General features: G+C 40.9%; 2 protein-coding genes across 19 annotated transcripts in view; one reads left to right on the top strand and one right to left on the bottom strand.

Annotated features, from left to right (window-relative positions):
• Positions 1 to 18,563, bottom strand: part of LOC140210700 (rifampicin phosphotransferase-like) — a 208,439-nt gene that overhangs the window by 64,913 nt on the left and 124,963 nt on the right. For all 5 annotated transcript variants that reach the window (XM_072279895.1, XM_072279897.1, XM_072279896.1 and 2 more), the window contains one exon: positions 9,316 to 9,411. In XM_072279895.1, coding sequence (XP_072135996.1) covers positions 9,316 to 9,411 — 96 coding nt within the window. The remainder of the gene's footprint in view (positions 1 to 9,315; positions 9,412 to 18,563) is intronic.
• LOC140210701 (uncharacterized) overlaps positions 1 to 18,563 on the top strand; it is a 181,250-nt gene that overhangs the window by 123,740 nt on the left and 38,947 nt on the right. For 5 of the 14 annotated variants that reach the window (XM_072279901.1, XM_072279905.1, XM_072279906.1 and 2 more), the window contains one exon: positions 16,090 to 16,521. The exons of the other annotated variants lie outside the window; for them this stretch is intronic. In XM_072279901.1, the coding sequence (XP_072136002.1) occupies positions 16,090 to 16,321 (232 nt within the window). In that variant the 3' untranslated portion in view covers positions 16,322 to 16,521. Of the gene's footprint in view, positions 1 to 16,089; positions 16,522 to 18,563 lie in introns of those variants that run through there. 14 annotated transcript variants of the gene reach the window in all.

Below are 18,563 nucleotides of genomic sequence, written 5' to 3'. Positions count from 1 at the left end.
AATATGGGATTTGCTCCTTGCTTTGCCAAAATAAAGGTCAGAGTTTTGTTCATAAAACAGAGATGAATGTCATGCTTATTCAGGCGTATAAAGGATGAGTGCAGCTGTACTGGAGATTGCCAGCCCAATTTCCAGATGCAATCATGTTCGCACATGTGCTTATAGATTTTGAGCATGACAGGTATATGATGAACAAAAGTGACGTAACCCTATTTGTTAGTTTTTCTGTAAAGTGGTAAAACAAGCTTTTGCTTTTGAAAAGTGCAATTAAGCTGAAACAGGTAATAATACTGTGAACATTATGGAATCATACCAATAATAACATGTACTGCTCACTACAAGGTTATTTCTACTACACCATTGACTAGTACATCCTGAGATTGCTGGTCGCTAAAATGTAGATGAGTTCTCTAAACAAACACTTTGACTACAAGTCCATCAGACAGTGGTTAGCATTGAATGTCCAGCAGACATTGCAGGAAAAGGATTCTGTGAAGTAGTTCCCAGAGCAATCAATCCACGTCATCTAGCCTCATCGTTAGGACTAACCAACAAGCAACAAGACTTTGCCTGGTTGCCATGGAGCAGGGCCCTCACAGTCAGATCCTATTGTAGTGTGCATACATAACTTCATCCTCCATGCATACTGCTCTCAGGGAGGCTGCAGCGGGGAAGAGATTGTCACCCACATCTTTGCGGACTGTGGATTTGCTAAGGGGGTGCAGAGAAAGGTACAAGGGTCCTTGTCCTTGTCAACCCAAGCAGCTGCATAACAGAGGACTCTCTGATTAATGGGGACACTCACCGAGTCAGATTTCAACCGCTGCTGAAAGATTGTCAACTTGGTGGTGCAAGATGCCAATTGGTCTGCCTGAAACTAAGTAATCTTCCAGCAGAGCAAGATGTCTATCAGGGAATGTTGCCGACTGGCACAGTCCAGGCTGCAAGAGTATACGCTGAGCGATGCATTGAAGCTTGCTGCAGCCAAAATGAAAGCTCTATAGGGAAGGATCACGTGGGTAAGCCCCCTCAAACACTGAAATGGCACATCATTCCAGGAGACCATCTCAGTGGCATCAGTGCTTTGGTTTAAAAATAAATTAACATCACTGAATGTTAAATAAAAAAGAATTTGGAAGCCTTAGAAACATAGAAAACCTACAGCACAATACAGGCCCTTTGGCCCACAAAGTTGTGCCGGACATGCCCCTAACTTAGAAATTACTAGACTTCCCCACAGCCCTCTATTTTTCTAAGCTCCATGTACCTATCTAAAAGTCTCTTAAAAGACCCTATTATATCCACCTCCACCACCGTTGCTGGCAGCCCATTCCATGCACTCACCACTCTCCGAGTAAAAAACTTACCCCTGACATCTCCTCTGTACCTACTCCCCAGCACCTTAAACCTGTGTCCTCTTGTGGCAACCATTTCAGCTCTGTGAAAAAGCCTCTGACTATCCATACGATCAATGTCTCTCACATCTTATACACCTCTATCAGGTCACCTCTCATCCTCCATCACTCCAAGGAGAAAAGGCTGAGTTCACTCAATCTGTTTTCATAAGGCATACTCCCCAATCCAGGAAACATCCTTGTAATTCTCATCTGCACCCTTTCTATGGCTTCCACATCCTTCCTGTAGTGAGGCGACCAGAACTGAGCACAGTACTCCAAGTGGGATCTGACCAGGGTCCTATATAGCCATAACATTACCTCTCGGCTCCTAAATTCAATTCCACAATTGATGAAGGCCAATACACCGTACGCCTTCTTAACCACAGAGTCAACCTGCGCAGCTGCTTTGAGCGTCCTGTGGATTCGGACCCCAAGATCCCTCTGATCCTCCACACTGGCAGGAGTCTTACCATTAATACTATATTCTGCCATCATATTTGACCTACCAAAATGAACCACTTCACACTTATCTGGGTTGAACTCCATCTGCCACTTCTCAGCCCAGTTTTGCATCCTATCAATGTCCTGCTGTAACCTCTGACAGCCCGCCACACTATCCACAACACCTCCAACCTTTGTGTTATCAGCAAGCTTACTAACCCATCCCTCCACTTCCTCATCCAGGTCATTTATAAAAATCACAAAGAGTAAGGTTCCCAGAACAGATCCCTGATGCACACCACTGGTCACCAAGCTCCATGCAGAATATGACCCATCCACAACCGCTCTTTGCCTTCTGTGGGCAAGCCAGTTCTGGATCCACAAAGCAATGTCCCCTTGGATCCCATGCCTCCTTACTTTCTCAATAAGCCTTGCATGGGGTACCTTATCAAATGCCTTGCTGAAATCCATATTTTTTTATGGGCATCCGTTAGTCTCGTGAGACCATGGATTTGCACCTTGGAAGGTTTCTAGGGCGCAGGCCTGGGCAAAGTTGTACGGAAGACTAGCAGTTGCCCATGCTGCAAGTCTCCCCTCTCCACACCACCAATGTTGTCCAAGGGAAGGGCATTAGGACCCATACAGCTTGGCACCGGTGTTGTCACCAATCCAGATACACTACATCTACTGCCCTTCCTTCATCAATGTGTTTAGTCACATCCTCAAAAAATTCAATCAGGCTCGTAAGGCATGACCTGCCCTTGACAAAGCCATGCTGACTGTTCCTAATCATATTATACCTCTCCAAATGTTCATAAATCCTGCCTCTCAGGATCTCCTCCATCAACTTAACAACCACTGAAGTAAGACTCACGTCTATAATAGACTGGACAACTCATCTAGTGAGGTGTTATGAATGGAACTGAGAAATATGGAAGGTGTGACCACGTTAATGGGGCTATATTACAGACTACTCAACAGTCTTGAGAGATTTAGAGGAACAAATTTGTGAAGAAATCACAGATTATTACAAGAAAAACAAGGTTGTTATAGTAGGTGATTTTAACTTTCCACATATTGACTGGGAATCCCATACTTTAAATGGACTATTCCTTTTCAATTGCGTTCTGGAAAGTTTCCTTCATCAGTACATGGAAGACCCAATGAGAGAACGTGCGATACTGGATATGCTGTTGGAGAATGAGACAGGGCAGGTGACAGGAGTTTGTGTTGGGGAACACTTTGTATCCAGTGACCAAAATGCCATTAGTTTTAAGCAATTATGCAAAAGAGAGTTCCGGTCCACAGGCTAATATTCTAAACTGAAGTAAGGCTAATTTTGATGGTATCAGAAACGATCTGGCCAAGTGTGGATTGGGACAGCCTGCTTTCTGGCAAAGGTGTACTTGGTAAGTTGGAGCCCTTCAAAAGCAAAAATTTGAGAGTACAAAGCTTGCACGTGTCTCTCAGAATAAAAGGTAAAGATAACAACTTAGGGAAAGTTGGCTTTAAAGGGATATTGTGGCTCTGGTTAAGAGAAAAAAGGAGGTGCATAGCAGATATAGGCAGGGGGGAACTAATGAGCTGCTAATGGAATACAGGAAATGCAAGACAACACGTAATAAAGAAATTAGGAAGGCTAAATTTCATGGACCCTGCACAAATTACAGAGGAGAAAGTGTTTGCTACCCTAAGGCAGAACAGTGTGGATAAAACCCCAGGACCTGACTAAGTCTTCCTTCAGACCCTACAGGAGACAAGTGCAGAAATTTCCAGGGCTCTAGCAGAGATATATAAGTCATCCTTAGCAACAGGAGAGGTACTAGAAGATTGGAGTATAGCCAGTGTTGTTCTGCTGTTTAAAAACATAAACCCTAAACAAAAACTAGGAAATTATAGGCCGATGAGTCTGACATCAGTTGTGGAAGGTTATTGGTAAGTATTCTAAGGGGCTGGATATATAAGTATGTGGATAGACATGGACTGATTAAGGGTGACTTTATGCATCGTGGGTCACGTATAACCAATCTTATTGAGGTTTTCGAGGAAGTTACCAGGAAAGTGGATGAAGGAAAGGCAGTAGATGTTTTCTGCATAGAATTTAGCAAGGCATTTGACAAAGTCCCGCATGGGAGGTTGGTCAAAAAGGTTCAGTCACTCGGCATTCAAGACGAGGTAGTAAATTGGATTGGACTTTGGCTTTGTGGGAGAAGCCAGAGAGTGGAAGTATTTGTTTGCCTCTCTGAATGGAGACCTGTGATTAGTGGTGCGCTGCAGTGATAAGAACTGGGTCCTTTGTTGTTTGTCATCTATATGAATTATCTGGATGATAATGTGGTCAACTGGATCAGCAGGTTTGCCAATGACACCAAGATTGGGGGTTGTAGTGTATAGTGAGGAAAGCCATCATGACTTGCAGAAGGATCTGCATCAGCTGGAAAAATGGGCTGAAAAAATTGCAGATGGAATTTAATGCAGATATGTATGATGTTTTGCACTTCAGTAGGACCAACCAGGGTAGGTCTTAAAAAAATGAACAGTGATGTTGTGGGGATGGAACTGGACTCTCTCACGGTGGTGTCTGAAAAGAGGATGCTGTCTAAGCTGCTTGCCATCTTGGTCAATGTCTCCCATCCACTACATAATGTACTGGGTGGGCACAGGAGTACATTCAGCCAGAGACCCATTCCTCCGAGATGCAGCACTGAGCGTCATAGGAAGTCATTCCTGTCTGTGGCCATCAAACTTTACAACTCCTCCCTTGGAGAGTCAGACACCCTGAGCTGATAGGCTGGTCCTGGACTTATTTCATAATTTACTGGCATAATTTACATATTACTATTTATTTATTACTATTTTTCAATTACTATTCTATTATTAGTTATTATTTCCATGACTATTACTATTACTATTTCTATTACTATTTATTATTTATGGTGCAACCTTAACGAAAACCAGTTTCCCCCGGGATCAATAAAGTATGGCCATGACTATGACTTTAGGCAGATAGGGTCATAAAGAAACTTTTTGGCAGGCACTTTGGCCTTCATAAATCAATGTATTGAGTACAAGAGATGGGATGTTATGCTGAAGTTGTATAAGACGTTGTTGAGCCCTAATTTGGAGTACTGTTTGCAGTTTTGGTCACCTACCTACAGTAAAAATGTAAACAGGGTTAAAAGGGTATTGAGAAAATTTACAAGGATGCTGTCAGGTCAGGAGTTATAAGGAAAGATTGAATAGGTGAGGACTGTATTCCTTAGAATGTAGAAGACTGACAGGAGATTTGACAGAGGTATACAAAATTATGAGGGGTATAGATAGGGTCAATGCAAACAGGCTTTTTGCACTGAGGTTGGGTAGAACTAAAACCAGAGGTCATGGGTTAAGGGAGAAAGGTAAAAAGTTTAAGGGGAATACAAAGGGTAACTTATTCACTCAGAGGGTCGTGAGAGTGTCACCAGTAGTGCATGTGAGCTTGATTTCAACGCTTGAGGGAAGTTTGGATAAGGACATGAATGGCAGGGGTATGGAAGGCTCTGGCCCCAGTGCAAGCCAATAGGATTAGGAAGTTTAAATAGTTTCAGCATGAATTAAATGGGCTTCTTCGGTTTTGTGCTTTCTATGATCAACATTGACCTCAAATCTTTTTCCTAAACAGCTCTGAATTCCCAAACTTTCAAAAAGATTCAAGGAAACCTTTAACATATGTTTTTATTGGTTAAGACCCAAAATTCCAAATCCTAAATATGTAATCCATACCATTTGAATTATCGCTCTTTCCAGAATTCGCCTGCAGCTTTTAAATATTCACCACCTAGGAATTCACAGCCTTCTAATTGTTCACAGTAAATAACTATTGTATGCCTCATGAAGCAGAAGATCTAGAACGTAGAGCTTAAAATTATTAAGTCAATTGATTTATTCAGCACAGAAACGACCCTTCCATCAACCATGTCCTCACCAATCTTTTTGCCTATTTTTACAAATCCCATTTACCTTCTTATGATCAGTAACTTTCTATGTTTTGTCTGAGTACTTCTTAAATGTTTTCACTCTATTTGATTCCAATACTTTGTCTGCCTGCCTTCAAGTTCTAGAATATTAACCACTCTCCTCATTCAGTGTCACGAAGAGGACATGGCCATACTCATCATGAGGAAATGTTGGAGATGGCTTATGCATGTGATGAGAAGAGAGGCTAACTCCATCACCAATGACATAAACTCCAGTAGTGTAATGGGTAACATGGTGATGATTATGATGTAAAACAAATCCTTTAAGCTCCTTTAAAATTCCTTTCCTTCACTCTAAAACTATGCTATCTTGTCTTGATGCTTCTATTTTGGGGAAAAATTCTGTTTATCTGATCCATGCATCAGGTAAACAATTTTGTATACCTCTATCAGGTTACCAAACCAGTATTTGCAATTCTCTCCCCATGTCTCCCCACATCTCAAGTCCTCCAATGCAGGCAACATCTTGGTGAATGCCCTCTGTTCTCTAGAGAGAAATCACATCATTCATATACTATAGGGATCAGAACAGCACACTATATGGCGAGTACCATTTTAGCAGCATGTTGTAAAGTTACAACATGACATCTGAACTGCTTTATGTCCTGATGTATAAAGCAAACATGCCCTATGTTTCCTTCACCACACTAACCTCCTGCATTGCCACCTTTAGGGAACAATGAATTGTTCAACATTCTGTAGTGTTCTATCATTTACTCTACAAATTCAGTAGCCACTTTTTTTTTTAGGTACACCTGTACACCTGCTTGTTAAAGCAAATATTTAATCAGCAGTCATGGGGGCAGCAACTCAATGCATAAAAACATGCAGACATGGTCCAGAGGTTCAGTTGTTCAGACAAAATATCAGAATGGGGAAAAATGTGATCGAAATAACTTTGACCGTGGAATATTGTTGGTGCCAGATGGATGGTTTGGGTATCTCAAAAATACTGATCGCCTGAGGTTTTCACACACAGATCTCTAGAATTTACAGAGAATGGTGAAAAAAACAGAGAGAAAAAAAACATTCAGTGTGTAGCAGTTCAAAAATGCCTTGTTAATGAGAGAGGTCAGAGGGGAATGGCCTGACTGGTTCATGCTGACAGGAAAGTGACAATAACTCAAATAACTGTGTGTTACAATAGTGGAATACAGAAGATTATCTTTGAATGCACAGATCAGTAGCTTGAAGTGGATGGGCTACAGCAGAAGACTGTGAACATACAGGAATACACTCTGTGGCCACTTAATTAGGTACAGGAGGTACCTAATAAAGTGGCCACTGTGTATGCCTTATTCTTATTTGACTTCCTGAAATGCATTGCCTCACACTTGTCAGGGTTAAAATCCATCTGCCAATGCTCCATCCAAATTTCTATTGGATCTATATCCTGTTACACCCTTGCATGAGCATCCACATCATCCAAAACATCACCAATTTTCCAGTCATCAGCTAACTTATTAATCATACCGCCAATGCTCACATCCAAGTTACCGATATACATCAGATAAAGAGTCCAAACATTGATCTCCGTGGTATATCACTGATCATAGATATATTCTGAGCAAAGTATGTCTCCACTTCTACTGTCTACCTGATATTACTAAGTCATTTCTGGATCCAGTTAGGTGCTTTATCCTGAGTCCCTTAATCTTCGAGTAAGGTATCTGACAAGCTCCAAAGTCCACATAGTCAATGTCTTCTGATCTGCCTTTATCAGTTTTCCTATTTCCTCAAAAAAACTCAAAGTGATACAGAATATCCACTATGCCAAGCCATACTGACTATCCCTGATCAGTACCAGCCTTTCCAGATGTCCATCAATCAATGTCCCTCAGAACTTTTTCCAGTCATTTCTCCTCCATTTACATAAGACTCGCCAGCGTATTTATCCTTGCTGCCCTTCTAAAACAAAGGAACAAGAGCTTTGTTCTCCAGTCTTATGGTACCTCATTTGGTGCAAGGATATCAGTCAGGGCCCCAGTTATCTCCTTCCTAGCTTTCCACGGTATCCTGGAATATATCTCATCTGGCCTTGAGGACTTATCAACACATATGCATACTATGAGACCACCCCCTTCTTAACAATGACATGCTCCATGCTATCAACTTACCTTCCCTGACTATCAACCATATCCTTCTCCTTGGTGAATACAAGTGCGAAAAGTATTCATTTAGAACTTTGCCTACATCCCCTAGCTCCACACACATTTGGTCTGCATGAACAGCATACAAGACAAGTTTTTCACTATATCTTGATACATGTGAAAATAATAAACCAAAGCCAATAACTTTGGTCCCTAAAGGGACCCACACTTTACCAAGCCATCCTCTTGCTCCTGCTGCATTTACATGAGCATTTTTCTTTTTTTTAAAAAATCTTGAATGATCGAGCTGACAATGATGCCTACTCCTTGTTCTCTTTCCTATGATATGTTCTTACGTATAGACTTCCTCATTCTTTCCCCATGCTGATTAAAATTATTTATCTGCAAACTCTTTAAAAGCAATCAGTGGTGAACCTATAGGCGCATCAAATCTCATGGAATGTCTGGTTTGTTCTTTTCTTCTTGAAACAGCATAATTTTTTTATATATTTATTTTGGACTTGCAATTTCCTGACAGACAATTTAAGTGCAGGACAGTTGAGTACTCTTTTGTCAATTCCAGTTCTTTAACCAAAGCAAATCTTGTTACGTCCTCTGGTCAAGGTGAGTGAAATTACGAATTTACCATTTAAAGACTGCTTTGTGGTTGTCCTTTGTCTTGGCAATATCTTTTGACCTGGCATTGCTTGCATTTTTTTGTATTGCCATAAGGTAGCTAATACATTCACCTGAGATCTCAGTGTAAAGTATCATCAAAAGATGCTAATCTGGAATATGATCCATTCCTCAATTGCATCCTGTATTATTGCTTTTAGTTGTGGGAATTCCGGACAGCATGTTAGCATGGCCGTTAGCGTAACCCAGGTTCAATTCCACCGCTGATTTTAAGGAGTTTGCACATTCTCCCTGTGACTGCATGGGTTTCCCTCTGGATGCTCCTTTTCCCTTCCACATTCCAAAGACATACAGATTAGTAGATAAATTGGTCACACAGATGGTGCGGGCTCATTGGACGAGGAGGGCTTGTTACTGTACTGTATCTCTAAAATAAAATCCATGTGCATTCTATTTTGAATGCCAAGGTGCTACCACTGAGGCAAGATTGACCCAATCATTAGGCTAACACAGTGAAACTATTCCTGAACATGAACAATATTAGTATAGTCGTACTGGAATAGAGACCAGATGAATGCAGATTCAGGTCTACTCCATTCTCAATCCCATGCCAATGTGCCCTCCCCCATCAAGTAACTTCAGGTAACAGCATAAATTATTTTCAATAGGACTATCATCCTGTCTGACATATGTAAGGTATATACAGATAGTAAAGCCTTTTAACATCAAACTTACCATTAGATCCAAAAATAAGTGGGAACAGCAGATGCCCAGGAACTTGTGGTTACAGGGGGAGAAGCAGGACACTCCTCCAGCTTTCACTGAAAGTTCCTAGTCAAAAAAACATTAATGATATATAGCAGGTAAATATTCTTCAACATACATGCCTGGTTTAAATATAAATATGAATGAACAATGTATGCTGAAATCTCTTGACATAATTAGTGCGCAGCAAAATGAGAAGCATGGAGAATTTTGAAATTCACATTTAACACTCTAATATCAAAGTCAAATTTATTGTCTTTCGCACAGGTGCAATGAAAAACTGACCTGCAGCAGCATCACAAGTACATAGCATCATATAAGTAGCATTCACAAAAAAAAAACAAAATCGAACATCAGTGTAGTCATTTTTGCCATTTTAGACACAAGACATCAGAGCAGAATTAGGCCATTCGGCCCGTTGAGTGTGATCCAGCATTCAATCATGGCTGATTTACTATCCCTCTCAATTCTCTTCTCCCCAATGATGCTCTTACTAATCAAGAACCGATCAACCTCTGCTTTAAATATATCCAATGATTTGGCTTCCACAGCTGTCTACACCAGAGTTTAATCAAACATTTAAATTGTGGCCAGTCTGTACACCATCTTTTGCATTATGTGTAATAATAAAAAATACAGACAACAATTTGTAAATTAGCTTTATTTAGACTGGTTTGAAGAGAAGGCAAATGGATTACCTTTCCGAGCAATGCTGGCCTTTTACAACAATCTGGTTCTACACATAACCATTGCTGACACCAGCTTTCAATGCTTATTTCAAACTTATTTCATCACTTAAACTTAAAAACACCTCGCTGCCAGAGTGGGATTAGAATTCCAGCATCTTGATCAATAATCTGTGTCTCTGGATACCAGTTCAGTAATTTAATGACAGAACTGCTGCACTCATAATTGTCCGGAAACTAAAACAAGTCTAGTGTATTCCTCTCAAAGACATTGCTGGTTAATACTCTTAAATGTCTCCACCTGGTTTGCCAAATCGGTGTTTCACAATGTAACTTCACACCTCCAATCTGTCCTGCCCACTTCAAAAGCTCACCCGCCATCTCTAAGGCTTTTATAATTACTAAATGAAGGCAACACAGCAAATGAGGCAACAAGGTCTTTTGTTTAACGGCCATGTTTCTCCTGCCTTCCTCACAGGAAAATCTGGAAGTTGAATCTTTACAGTCATAGTCAGAGCACTAGAGCACAGAAACAGTCCCTTCAGCTCATCGAGTCTATGCCGAAATATTAAAATGCCCAATCCCATTAACCTGCACCCAGATCAGCTCCATACCTCTCCCATCCATTACCTATCCAAATGTCTCTTAAATGTTGAGATCGAACCCACATCCACCACTCCTGCTGCTAGGTTGTTTCACACTCACGCCACCGTCTTACTGAAGAAGTTGCCTCTCATGTTCACCTTACCATTTCAGCTTTCACCCTTAACCTATGACCTCTAGTTCTAGTGTCACACAGCCTCAGTGGAAGAATTAGTGGAGATTCCAGGACCACCTGGCAGGACTAACAAGCCTGTCGCTCACATGAAGTTTAGGCAGGACTCCGGATGACTTCATTCCATCACGTAAATGGTTTCAGTAGCAGGTCACTGGCCAGTAAAGTCAGGATGGCCTCTTTATAACAATTACGGGCCAAACCCACCCAGAACGGGATTATATGAATGAGTGGTTCTGCCTTTGGATTTGCTTTGAAGCTTCTCATCCTTGTTTTCCAATTTCCCAGTGCTTTGCAATCTCCCCAACTATTGCAATAACCTTCAGCCCGATAAACCTCGATGATCTCTCGAGTTTCTCCAATTCTGACCCTCCATATCAATCCTGATTTTCTTTGCCACATTGTTGATGACTCTAGAAATGTCCCCTTAGTTTCTCTACATCTCCACCCTCCTATAACACACTTCTTAAAAGTTCTTAAAAGTTCTCTCTTTAGCCAAACGTTTGGCTATGTATTGGATATATCCTTCGGTGGCCTGGTCTGATACTGCTATGAAACTCCTCAGAGTACTTCACTATGACAGAAGCTCTATAGGAATGCAAATTTTATGTTGCTTTGATTATGAAGAATGCAAATCTCACACTGAAGCAACATGAAAAGAGAGGAGTCCACAACAACGATGAGAACATCCCTCCAACAACTTCTGCCAGTAAATCCACCAGTATGTACATCCTGGCTGAGCGCCTATGTTTAAAATGTCCTCCATACAAAATAGACTTACGCAAAAAATTCAAATTCAAATTTCTGCTTCACTCCCTTCTTACCCTCTTCTCTGGACAGAATTGTTCTCATGGGTTGTTATCTTTGGTCTTGCTTTCCAAACACTGGTCACACACTCTATTTTTCACAAAGACTGCAATCATTACCCACAGTCTGATCCTCAAGAGCAAACTCTTCTGTTAACTAGCTAGGCATTGATTATTTTGTTCTGTGTGTGACAGTGTTAGAATTGCTAAATTTAAGGTAATCTCTCTGGATACATACACGGGGCACTTTGATCATGCTGGTTGGTGTTGGATGCTCTAACTTCAGCACTACATTGTTATCTCTACACCAGGAGCTTATCCGTCACGTGCAAGTTAGGCTGAAGTACTTGGGGTAGGGGGTCACCCACACTGACCGCACTTGTACTCATCACACAATATGGAACAGGTTGCACATAGTACACCACATCCACTAACCTCAACAGTTCTGAGTTTCAGAAACAGTACCACTCACCAGTATGCTCCAAGCTTCAAAGTCAAAGTAAATTTATTAGTAATATATATATATATTTCACTATATACTTTGAGATTCATTTTCTTGCAGGCATTTACAGGGAAATAAAACCATAAAACATTGGGGCAGAATTAAGCTATTCAGCCATCAAATCTGCTCTGGCAATCAATCATGGATGATTTACTTTCCCTCTCAACCCATTCTCCTGACTTCTCCCAATAACCTTTGATACCCTTGCTAATCAAGATCCTTTCAACTTCCACTTTAAATGCAAGACCATAAGAAGTACAATAGAATTTATGAAAAACTATACACAAACCAAACATACACCCTACACACACATACAAGGGCTAAGGAGGGAAACAACTCATGGAGGTGAATAACAAGATGTTTAATCAGCTGAGGAGGACTGATTACAAGCTACATCGATCATTCCTAAGAAGCAAAGCCATCACTTTATGTAAATCGAGGCCTGGTGACACTGAGGCCAATTATAAGCACCTGTCTTAGTTGGTGTTCACCAACTAGTCACAATGTGTGTATGAATCGGGGGTCTTCAAGTCTGAGTTACTGGGCTGCACTCTCCTACAACTGGCAAAACACTGGAAAACTTTGAAAGGCTTCAGCCTCCAGAATGGAATTAGAGCATGCCACACCTCTGTAAAGCCTCTGTGATGGAGAAATACTGTCTACGTTCCCCCATAGAGCTTATCACCAACCAAGAGGGAGCAAATCAGGGCAAGGAAGATGGGATTCGTTGGTTGCCAAGGTCTACACAGATGGATTTCAAGGATGAAGGAGCTGGAGAGTTAAAGTGACAATAAGAAGGGAATTCCAGAAATATGGACCATAGGTGCTGGAGGCATGACTGCCAAAAATGGATTGAGCTGGCACGTTTGTGCACAGCTTCCAGCAGGGATTAGCAGTTGTCTCTCTGCACCAGTTAGTGAAAGGAATCACGGAAGGTTACTGTGCAGTGCCAATACTAGAGTAAATGCCAGACTTCTTGTACCAACAGATGTTTGGTTTATTGAGGCATTATGTTTTACTTAATTAAAGATATTAATATAACAGTTCATTAAACACTGGGAATAAAAGGTTAGTTAAATAATTTTTGTATTATTTATGATGCATGGAAAAGGGCTCTGTTAAGGCGGATGGAACTCTAAGATTAGGGGCCGTTCCATATCTCTCAGCCAAAATCTTCTGCATCTCCTTCAAATGTTCCCTGTAACCCAAAAACACTGCAGAACCTTTGATAGTCCAATGTGTACGTACTTTGATGATCAAAAAAGCAAGAACTTCCCTATTTAATGGAACTATCTGAGACAATACAAAGGTTAATTAAATTAGATTGCATTACACTTAGTTACATTCAAAACTAAAAAAATTTCAGTTCGGACAGATAGAAAACTTAATAGCAGATGTATCACTGTCTAGAATTCCAAATGGAAAAGACTCCTGCACCAACTTTGTTGGAGGAATACAAGACTTCCAGTATCTGCAGAATGTTCTGTGTTGACTTGATAGAGGAAGGTTTGGGGGGATTGGGTCCTGTAGAGCAATGAAAGCTCATTGCCAAAGCTTGCCATTAAGCCTGTTAAATGTATCCAATTCTTCTAACACATCCTTTGACCTTTGTCTAGATATACCTAGGCTTCAAGCAATAGTAACTTCAATGGTGTGGATTTCAGCACTATATATTGAACAGACAGTTATCCTCTTATTTACTAGTTCAACAAAGTTATATTCCAGCATTATGTATGCAGAGAGCTGTGGGTTTGGTAAGTGTTAACACATTTTAACACTGTCCTGCTCCTCATCACTTTGATGGCTACCCATTACAATTCTACTCCCTATTCTCATTCCAACATGTCGGTTCATGATCTCCTCTGCTGCCGCAATGAAGCCATTCTCAGGACGAAGAAGCAATACCTCATTTTCCGTTTGGGTAGCCTCCAACCTGATGGCATGAAAACTAATTTCTCTAACTTCCAATAATTTCTCCACCCTGCCTCTTCCCTCCTTTTCAATTTCCTCTTACCCCTTCCCTTCTCTCCACCGCCATCACCTCTTACTGGTTCCCCTCCTCCCTCCCTTTCTCCCATGGTCCACTCTCCTCTCCCTTAATCCTTTACCTTTTCCACTTTATTACCTCCCAGCTTCACACTTCATCCCCCTCCTTCACCCACTCACCTTCCCCCTCCCCTGCAAGCTTGTTATCCTTCCCCTGCCCCCCTCCCACCTTCTTATTCTAGCTTTTTCCCCCTTCCTTTCCAGTCCTGATGCAGGGTCTCAAGCTCAAAATATAGATTGTTTATTCCTCTCCATAGATGCTGCTTGACCTGCTGAGTTCCTCCGGCACTTTATGCATTACTCTAGATTTCCAGCATTTGTAGAATCTCTTTACGTTGATGTAGTGCAATTCGAAGTAGTAACATCAAGGAGACTTGTTATCCTCGGGAAGGGGAGCACTGAGTGAATGAGTAGCCCACTTGGCCTCCATCCTCTGCACCACAACTTCCCTCTCTCCCTGATGTCATTTTCCTCTGCCCTTGTGCCCGTGGCCATTCCCATTCATTCCCAAACAGCTGTTTGCACCCCTCCCCCAAGTTCTGGAATCCCTACCTCAAACTTCTTACTACAAACCTTCTTTCTCACATTACGACACTCCCTAAGCACCACATTTTTAAATAAGCTTTCAGTTACCAACCATAACATTTTCTTGTGTGGTTCAGTGTCAAAATGTGTTCATTAAGACTGCCCTGAAGTACTCTGGGCTTTCAGGGAAGGTGCTGTGTAAATGCTAATCTGGGGGATCTACAGAATGTGCTATTTTTCTGCTGTATTAAATGGGACTTATGCCAGGCAGCTGCTGCTTACTACTGGAATAAAATAGAGGGAAAATATGAAACAGGGTGGAATTTAGTCAATACTTATCTCAGCTGTGTGTGCTCCATTCCAGAATCTCTGAGATGTAGTATTTAGTAACAATATCTTCTTAAATAAGTTAAAGTAACAGCCAACTTGAGAAATCAGTGCAGCCATTTTGCACATAGTAAGATGCCAAAGGTGGGGACCGGTATAAAAAAGACCAGAGTCAAGATACAAGAGACTACACTGAAGAAGCTGAGCGAACAAGACTTGTGAATTTTGGATAAATTTCTCTATCCAATAGCAGACTAACTTCAATTTTAATCTCATTATTTTACCAGTTCACCACCAATGAATTAGATCCAATGAATCAATTTAATTACTATAAACTATCTCTGACCACATAAATGCAAAAGGTTGTGCAGGAAACAAAACAGTCTGGTGGTGGTATCTCTGAGCTCCTTAGTTCCTGATTTGCTAACTTTCTTATTGTGAAGTATGTCAAACCCATCAATATTTGCATCCCCATTTTTCTGCAAGCCAAACATCCCCACTAGTCAGGAAAAGGAAACAGAGCAAATTCATCACTGACCACTGGGAGTTGACATCTTATTCGGCAACTTGGATCCTTGACTTCCTGACCAATAGACCGCAATCAATAAGATTGCAATTTGTTCGCCATGATTACTCCAAACATAGGTGCTCTATAAGGTTGCTAACTCAGTCCTTATTCTACCCGTGAACGCTCATGGCTGCATGGCCAGATTTTGTTCTAACTCCAACTAAAACTTTGTAGATGATATCACTGTACTACGCTACATTTCAAACCATGAGTCAGAGTACAGGAAGGAGATAGAGTGCTCAGTGATATAGTGTCATGACAACAGCATTTTCCTCATTGTCTACAAAAGAAAAGAGCTGGTCATTGACTTCGGAAAGGTGGGGAGACGGGGGGGGGGGGGGGGCGGGGGGATGGGTGCCGGGGCTTTTGCACATGTACCAATCTACATCAATAGTGTTGAGGTTGGGAGGGTTGAAAAATTCAGATTCCTCGGTGTGAACATCGGCAAAGTAGTCCAGCCACATTGATGTCACAGTCAAGAAAGATCACCAATGCCTTTACTTCCTCAGGAAACTAAAGAAGTTCAGCACATCCCCATTGACTCTTATCAACTTCTATCGGTGCACGATAGAAAGTGTTCTATCCGGATACAAGGCGGCTTTGTTTGACAATTGCTCTCTACATGTGACCACAAGAAACTACATGGAGATGTTGGTACAGCTCAGCATATCACAGGAACCAGCATTTCCTCCACGGACTCAAACTACATTTCTTGCTACCTCCGTAAAGCATTCAGCATAATCAAAGACCCCACCCATCTCAGGCAGTCTTGCTTCTTCCCCCAACACCCCCACCCCAATTTAGGATGGCTTCTGTTTCACTGTTATCAAACTCTTGAACAGACCACTTGTACAATTAAGATAGACTCTTGGCCATGTAGTCTATCTCACTATGATCTCGCACTTTATTGTTTACCTGCACTGCACATTTTCTGTAGCTTTTATTCCTTGTTTTGCATTACTATTGTCTTTACCTTAATCTAGATCAATACACTGGTTAATGATTTCATTTGCATAAGCAGTTGCGAAGACAAACTTTTCACTGTATCTAGGTACAAGTGGCAATAATAAACTATTACTAATATCAGTGGAGATTATTAAAGTCCTGCCAACTGGATGATGGACATTTAGCTGCTCTTTTTGGAAAGAGAAGCCATGACAAATAGCAAATGGGAGAGTTTTGAACCAAGATATGCAGTTATGTTCAACCAAGAGGATGAGCAAGTTTTTTTTCTTGCTGGCGGTTGATGTTTATCTTTAGAAGCGTTTTGTATGATGCCTGGCTCCGGAGTTGAACACCTAATGGGTTTTTTTTTTCCTCACTTTACTTTGGGTTTTTCTTCGTCACCAAAATTTTTTTCAATTTTTAAAACAATGTTTTTTTTTCTCTTGAGACATTGTAAGTGTTGCCCACTCCGGTGTACTCTTGTTAATTTTGGATAATAATAATAATAATAAAAAGATTTGAAAAGAAAGAAAGAGGATGAGCAGGTTAATGTTTTGAACCACAGTGAACTCCGGAACAAACATTTTGCAAACTAATAATCATGAGAATCACATAAGAATGCAAAGCTTTAAAAGCTTCAATGGGATGAACAAATCTGGAAACACTTGGCATTGATTTTGGTGCAATAATTAGAATAAGATTTAATATCACTAGCACATGCTGTGAAAGTTGTTGTTATGCAGCAGTACATAATAGTAGAAACTGTGAATTACCCCAAAAATATATGTATTAAAAGTTAAATTAAATAAGTGCTAAAGAAATAGGGAGGTAGTGTTCTTGGGTTCAATGTCCATTCAGAAATCAGATAGCAGAGGGACAGAACCCGTTCCTAAATCGTTGAGTATGTGGCTTCAAATATAAGAAATGTAAATGAGACACAAGAGAGACTGTAAATGAGGGAAATCTGGACCAAAACACAACAACACAGTGGAGGAGCTCAACGGATCAAGCAACAACTATAGAGGGAAATGAACGGATGCCTTTTCATGCTTCGAGATCTACTGTTCAATTCCCTTCATAGACATTGCCTAACCTGTGGAGTTTCTCCAACATGTTGTGGGCATTGGTCCCATTTACAAACTTTTGTATCTGGAAAATACCATGAAAATCTTTCACTTTGTTCTATGTTACCGAGGGTATAATTTCCAGCTGATAGTGCCAAATATGTGATATGCATCAGCTATGTGTTCTACTCTGATTTAACATTCATTTCAGAAGTAGAGTATGAGATCAGCTGGGAATGAATATTCAGCTGTAATTCCCTGTGGAGGACACTAGCAGTAGCCTGATGTTGTAGTGTGTTAAGGAAGAGAAGTGGGTGCAGTTACTATTACAAGAGAGAAGGTGCTCAAAAAGCTAAAAGTCATAAAGATACTTAAGTCACCCAGACCAGATGAACTGCACCCTAAGGTTCTGAAAGTGGTAGTGTTAGAGATTGTGGTGGCATTAGAAATAATCTTTCAAAAATCATTGGACTCTGACATGTTGCCACAGGACTGGAAAATTGCAAATGTCACTCCACTCTTTCAGAAAGGAAATTATAAACCAATTACCCTGACCTCAGTGGTTGGGAATGATGGAGTGATGGATGAGGTGATGGAGTACTTGGTGACACAGGACAAGATAATGCAAAGTCAGCATGGTTTCCTTCAGGGAAATTCCTGCATGACGAACCTGTTGGAATTCTTTGGGGAGATTACAAGTAGGATAGATAAAGTGGATGCAGTGGGTGTTGTATATTTGGACTTTCAGAAGGCTGCTTACCAAGTTAAGAGCCCATGGTATTACAGGAAAGTTACTGACATGGTTAGAGCATTGGCTGATTGGTAGGAGAATCGTAAACTTCCCATAACACAAGGGTTGCATGCACTCAAATTTTTTAATACTGGAATACTTTGGGTTATTGAGATCATCTTTGTAGGGATCCTGTGCCTTTAAAGATGATAGTCAATTTTTACTTGGGTTGGAATACAGTACT

The sequence above is a fragment of the Mobula birostris genome, chromosome 15 (genome assembly GCF_030028105.1).
Source record: "Mobula birostris isolate sMobBir1 chromosome 15, sMobBir1.hap1, whole genome shotgun sequence".
Lineage (NCBI taxonomy): Eukaryota > Metazoa > Chordata > Chondrichthyes > Myliobatiformes > Myliobatidae > Mobula > Mobula birostris.
The sequence above is the reverse complement of the archived record's forward strand: the minus strand, read 5'-3'. Positions and strand labels throughout refer to the sequence as shown.